The sequence below is a fragment of the Loa loa genome, assembly GCF_000183805.2.
Source record: "Loa loa unplaced genomic scaffold supercont3.185, whole genome shotgun sequence".
In the NCBI taxonomy this organism is placed as follows: Eukaryota; Metazoa; Nematoda; class Chromadorea; order Rhabditida; family Onchocercidae; genus Loa; species Loa loa.
In genome coordinates, this window is record NW_018108365.1 from 79,800 (window position 1) to 86,829 (window position 7,030).

General features: G+C 34.9%; 1 protein-coding gene across 1 annotated transcript; it reads right to left on the bottom strand.

Moving 5' to 3' along the window:
- Positions 1 to 6,690, bottom strand: LOAG_10273 (DNA replication licensing factor mcm4-B; the record flags this gene model as incomplete). Its single annotated transcript, XM_003145800.1, has 18 exons — positions 1 to 102; positions 446 to 650; positions 835 to 944; positions 1,071 to 1,216; positions 1,410 to 1,513; positions 1,616 to 1,776; positions 2,153 to 2,238; positions 2,315 to 2,432; positions 2,768 to 2,931; positions 3,272 to 3,357; positions 3,497 to 3,725; positions 3,986 to 4,124; positions 4,321 to 4,560; positions 4,854 to 4,993; positions 5,373 to 5,541; positions 5,633 to 5,781; positions 6,233 to 6,322; positions 6,474 to 6,690. 18 exons carry the CDS (start codon positions 6,688 to 6,690, stop codon positions 1 to 3), a joined length of 2,655 nt encoding a protein of 884 aa, XP_003145848.1.
- Between the last annotated feature and the right edge of the window lie 340 nt (positions 6,691 to 7,030).

Here is a 7,030-nt window from a genome sequence, read left to right on the forward strand (position 1 = left end):
TCAGGTTGTAGCAACATATCGTACTTTGTCACCAGTTCGAACCAATATTTCGTTTTTCACTAATTTATTAACCGCCTCATCGAATAATTCTTTTGTAAAAGACTGAAAAACAATATTAATAAACTCGAAGGCCACAAAAATTGAAGTACTGAAAGAGTACAGTTCCAAACATTTCAAAATCAATTTTCTAATATCATTTGAAAGAATCCAGTTATACACTAGCTTTCAATCAATAGACTGATAAATCTCAATATTTTTAAGATTTATCAGTCTATTGATTGAATAGACTGATAAATCTCACTGAGCCGTACTTCCTTCTACGAATCTGGTGCAACCATTTATTAATCAGTTTTTAAACTTCTCTATTTTCAAAATTGCACAAAATTATCATCAGATCTGCAAATCCAAAAAGCATAAGAAACTATGCAAAATCTTAAAAGTCTACCACGTCGTTTTGACGCAACTGTTGCATTAATTTCTTCAGCGAAACCAGAATTCCATGACGCTGCGAAAGTTCACTACATATTACTTCAGCCAGTTGATCAATGATCTGTCTACTAGTTGCGCTGATTCCAGCAGCTAAAATGTTGATGTCAACTCGACCGGTAGATGGATCCACTGCAGACTGTTTCAGAGCTTCACGATGTAAACTGAAACGCGTGAAAATTGGGAACGAAAAACCGAATTTCAAAAACCTGGATTTAAACCTAAACCGAGAAGTTTATTCTAAATTAAAAATAACCTAGAATTCACTTTTTCAAGCATCAGTATTATATAAAAAGTGGGAAAAAAGCAAATACTTTGGTCAAATTAGTTATAACAAATTCTACTCGCCTGTATGCATCTTCAACGTCTTGTACTGATACCGTATTACTCAATCTAATTTTTGCGTGAGCTTCGGCCAAACGGATTAATGACTCCAGTTGTCGAGGATAGGCGGAAACCTACAAACTGCAATAGCTCAGTCTGTCAGTCTTTCACTCACCATTAAGACATGAATGGTATTTCAAAAATTTGAACTGAGTCGACAGTGCATGGTGCACACTACAAGAAAATTTAAATAATTTTACTTGTCCAAAACCAGATCCAGCTTTCCGCATATGGAGATATTTATCAATAAGGCACCGGGAAGATGCTTCATCCAACAGCGGATTAACATAAGATCGAGCATATCCGATGTAATCACGCAAAAGAGCCAAATCCAGCAATTCGCATTCTACAACGTTCAAATGTAACTTCCACACTTTTAAAATCCTACATATTACTCCATTCATCAGTATAAGTTATCATCCAATTACCACCTTTCTTTCATACATTTATAAATAAACAGGTTTTCTTCATGGCTGTAGTTCTACTGACTCACACGACCTAGCTATGTAGAAAACTCAGTTCTTAGTAAACAAACATACCTGCATCATTTGTTTCTCTATAATAAAGTGCAACCAAATGATTAGCTAGACATCGATCATATAATTCATTTTGAGAATCAACCAAAAGAAAAATTAAATCGAATCTGGAAACTCCTCAACAAAATGTTTGAAATGTCATCCAAATTCCAAAAATGAAATTCCAGCAAATATAAAAACTTCTGAAAACCTAGAAAGCAAATGTTGACCTAGAGAGCAATGTATGAGGCAGTTGAATATTATCAACGATAGTCTTATTCCGGTTCCACTGAGAGTCTACAGGATTTGCTGCAGCCAAAATTGAAGTCCGCGCATTTAACTGACAAATAATTCCAGCTTTTGCTATTGAAAGCGTTTGTTGTTCCATTACCTAGAGACGATGTATACGGTTATGAAGTAATGACGTCAATGAATAGCTTAATAAGTTATTAAATCAACCTACGAACTTGTAACTCAATGCTTTAATGACATGTCTTTATTTTTTATTTTTCTTTATTTTTAAATAGTTTCATTCAAGGATTTCAAAATAACCTAACGATTTGAATCTTTATTATTAATGGCTAGTAAATGATAAATAGTACTAGCTACTCATGACTAATATTAGTTTCTAGTTACTATTTATAAGCTTGAAAATGGATGATTAAGAAAAGAATTAAAAGAACAGAAAATGAGTGAAAATCGATACAATCCCTCCTTCTGCAACTGCAAAAACCAAAATACCATCTAACTATTTTGTTTTAATGTACCTCATGCAAAACCGAACGCGTACTATCGTTCATTTTATCAAATTCGTCTATACAACATACTCCGTTGTCTGCCAAAACAAGTGCACCTGAAATAAGAAGCTCCGTTGCTTTCGTTTTTTCTTGCTTTTACTTTGCAATATTAATAAACAACATTAACCATACCAGTTTGCAGCACGAGGTGACGCGTGTCGGGATCACGGGTGACAGACGCTGTTAACCCGACCGCAGAAGACCCCTTTCCCGATGTATATTGTGCACGTGGTACAAGTCGATACACATACTGAAATTTGTCATGGGAGTATTATCTCACATAGCTCGTACGGAAGTATTCGTAAAGAATATTAACTCCATTTTACCAATATTTATTAAGCCTCCACATTTTCTCAGTTCAAAGTAATGACTTATTCAGGTAACAGTCTTTTCAGTTTTCCTTCTTGATTTAACATTTCATCCACTGTTTATATTTCATCTATAAGTGCAAAAAATGTACTCATAACAAAAAAGAAAAAGCGCATTTAAAGAGGCTTAAAGAAAATTATGAAGAGGTAGAAGATTTAACATCTCTGTTTCCACAAATTATTACAGACAGCTGTTATTACTAACGTCAAAACTTACTTGTAGAAGTTGACTTTTGCTGGTGCCAGGATCTCCGCAAAGCAATATGTTTATTTCGCTTCGTAGTTTAATTTTGTTACCTGTTCTATCCTCCTTGTTGGTACCACCGAATAATAAACAGAGAATACCTCGTTTAATATCCTCGTGGCCATAGATTGAAGGAGCTCAAAACAATATTGGTGGAAAACTCTTAACGTTTAATATTTTTAGACGTAATAATGTTAAGGCAATAACGTAGTTACTAAAATATTTCGGCATTCTTATCCTGTTCGTTAAATGAATATTCTTGAATATTCCAGATCTTATTTTGAAAAAGGAGGGATAGCAACTTCCGATAATACAATTTTCACAACAATTTCAGCACTGCCACATTAAATGCTGTCATTGGTAATAAGACGGGAACTAAATCGTGATATATTAAAAAGTATGACAGCTCCCCTAAAAGTATAAACATAAGATGCGAAAATAAAAAAGTCATATTGCAAAAATACGAGTTTTTCATACCCACAGCATTCGTCAACCGATTGACAATATCGGTTCGTTTTGACAAATTCATGATCAAGGAAACTTTTTCATCTGTTAAATGAGTTCTGAAAAAAAGCAAAAATATAACGTTCAAGTGATAATGATTCAAGAAGCTTTCTAATATGTGATAAATAATATCCAGATTATGACTCAGTAATCTGATTACTGGACCTTTTTCTGTATCCTCGAAAAATGATTGCCTACCCATCATCGATTTGATGAAGGCGACTTTGATCAGTCTTTCGAAAGTGTAATACATCGATACTAGTACGATAAACAGCATTAACGTTTCGCATGCGTGGATTAACACGTGCTGGTACAGCACGATAAATTCCCGTTACAGCTACACGATCCCCAGGTTGAACCCGTTCCACCATATCACCGTGCGCAAGCAATGTTACAGTATGTGGTGTTTGGCCAGCAGGCATATCATCTAAAAATGAATACATAAGTTAAATTTTTCGCATTCGAATTTTAAGCAGAAGGAAAATGAAACTACATCATGAAAACTAATTGACCAATCAGTGTAGTGTTCTTTTGAGAAAGTATAAATAGACATCCATTTCAAAAAAGGCTCTATGATAGGACTGAAACCGTTCCGTAGGATCTGACCAATTTTAAGACCTACACAAATCAATAACAATTAAAAAGTCTATATTGGGAAAATTCACGGATTTTAATTCCGCTGTGCACCTGGAGACTCTTGCAGTTTAATTATTTGTTTATCCATGAAAAGAGAACGATTATGGACAAGCTGGAAAGAATATTTCGACTGACAGTTATGACACATGGCTGGTTCTTCAATTCGACCACGGTCTACTTCAACATCAACCTGAAAATACCTCTCAGGCTCCACAAAAATTCACAAGAAAGATTTACGACCTTAACGGTATGAAAGTTTATTGTTTTTCTACTCTATAAGATTTAAAAAAAACGAACCGAGTACTCGATATAATCCTCATATTGTCAAAAAGATAAGTAAAAGCTTTAAGTATCCTAATTTTAATAATAATTCAGACAAAAATTACCGGAAAATTGCAAACAGTGCACTGAAAGTATGCCTGTTTCATCTCAGGGATCAATGGTGAAGTTCGTATAACCATACCACTAATGGTGATTAACTGATCGATATCCTGCGGATTGAGTGCACGCATGTTGCGTGTTTTTTGTGCATTAAATGGCCGTACTTCAATCGGAGCATATAATACTTTTTGATATTTTTCGGAAAATATTTCGTTTATCGTCAGATCAAGATACGGTATAATGTCCTGGAATTTACAATGACTTTATAAATTCGAAAAAACAAGTGCGGAATGTGAAGGAAATTATAGAAACATAAAATCGATGCACTAAAACTGATGATGCTACTAGCAGCAATAATCGTCTGATAACTCGAAATAACATTAACCGTTATTCCATAATATAACAGCTTCTAACTACTTATGGCTTGAGTCATAAATTGTTCGCCTTATTTATTCCCAACAAGAATTTTATTTTAGTCGAAAAGCAATCATCAAAATGTGATAGAAGGGTAAAACCAGTAAGCATAAAACTTGCTTACCGATGGATAACAAACAATTTTCCGATACAGGGCTTCATTGAATAGTTTAATATGTTGCAAATTCAAATTGAAAGCAATGTTTTCACTTTGGTCAATTTCATACAGGCGCTCCAAATAATATGGTCGTTCCAAATCAATTTCTGGAAATGAATTAATTTATGTCTGCCTTTTGTTTTTTTGTAAACATGCGTTGCCATTCATTCAAGCTACTCAACATTATTTAAAGTTAATGCTGGAAATGTCATTGTCACACTACAGAGCCCAAAAACTTGTTTATGAAAATAAGGATCAATCCTTAATGACCAATTTTTTCCTACTATTTCCATCAGCAGTACCAAAGTTAAACGAATTCCAAACTGTTTGAGAGATCGTCCTAAACAGAAAAACGAACTTTACTAGTAAAACTTTGGCAAAAAAAAAGTTTGGCAAAACATAGCATATTATTCACATAAATTTGTGCATTTGATCTTTCTCCCACCTCGGCAATGGAATTTTTACTAATAATATTATCAAATCTACCCATTCGCACGTTCGATGGAAGAGTCAATACATTTTCATCATCTGAAACGCTTGTCGGTCTAAATTCATTAATGAAAGTGCGAAATGCGCGCTGTACATCAAAAACGCAGATACGCGTTCCCCAAATGTAAAGTTTTGGGCCAGGTTCCAAACCATTTGAGAGATCGTCCTAAAAAGGAAAATAAGCTTTACTAGTAGGACTTCGGTAAGAAAAAGAATGGTAAAATATAGCATTTTTTCTGAAACATTTTGAAACGAACTTCCATTCTGTCGATGCAAATAGTACGATGTTGAGATGGGGCACAATTAATATCAGGTCGCATATGTCGCACTGTCCGCTGCCATGACATCGTACTGCCTACCTGACTCGATGTATCCAGATCAGAACCATAATGAAGTACACTTGATTCTAGAAATGAAAAAAAAAAAAAACTAAAGCTATATATATATGCACATTTGTCAAAAATACTCGGATGTTTGAATACCAGGGAATGAAAGTATTTATTGGATGTCCACTACGACAATGGTGTTTAGTTATGACTGCTTCGCTAAGTGAAATCCTTTAATAAAGTTTACGATTTATCCATTTTCCAGTATGCCATACATACTGTAATCAAGTGAAATGAGATAAATCACTCTATGCTGCAATAAATATGCTTTATCGGACGATAATCAGCGCCACTAATGGCAGTATTCGAAAGCTTTTTCAAAACAAGGTTGAAGTTTTTTTTTATTTTTTTAGCTCTGATTTATATAAAATAACCATTTTGAATTCGACCAGCATTCGAACTAATTCCAGCAACGCTGATAAAAACAATAAACGTCGGACTGATAACCAACATCAGAAAAGTGTCATTTACCAGTTAGCTGTGATCGTGCTGATGAATGATGCTCAGTTTGATCGCGTTGAACTGCTTCTTGTTCTGTACCTCGGATAATTCCAGTTTCTACTACGGATGCAAAATCATATTTTAAGCATAAAATAACCAACATATAGCTAGCATGCAAATGAAGAAGTCCGCAAAATACAACCAATATAGACCTACTGAGAGTCATCAAATAACCTATTCATTATGTTTCTAAAAATCCTACAAAAATCACCGATCTCGTGCTCTTGTGATGATGGTAATTGTAGGACAGCTCGATGTGAACTTCTACTTCGGGATACATTTTCGGCAGTCGTCTGCTGTGAAATTCTCGTCGAATTATTCGAAGCCTCAGAGAGTGTTTGGCGTGAATTCGTAGGACTTCCCGAAGTGGCAGAACGAGGGCGATCGCGCGAACGAATAGAACGTGAATGGGAAGAATTATCAGACATTTATAGAGTGTTGATCTATTCTTCTTTGTCTAAATCAAAATTTTTTAATCCACAGAAACTAATAAAAGACACTTTAATTCTACTTTAAACATTCGAATCAAGTATGGTCCAACCCGCTTGACTTATTTACAGCCCAATTCCTCCAGAGAGGTTATGACTCAATGGAGGCTTGCTGCCCCCAAACCATTTCCTCCTCCCGCGTGACAAAATTTGAATTGTTATAGTCCTTATGAGCGAGTAGAGTTAATGAAATTTTATGTCCTATTTGTTCGTTGTGATGGAAAAACTGGAAGGGGAAGTACCGAGGAAACGTCACGGGGAGATGAATTATAAAAATCCG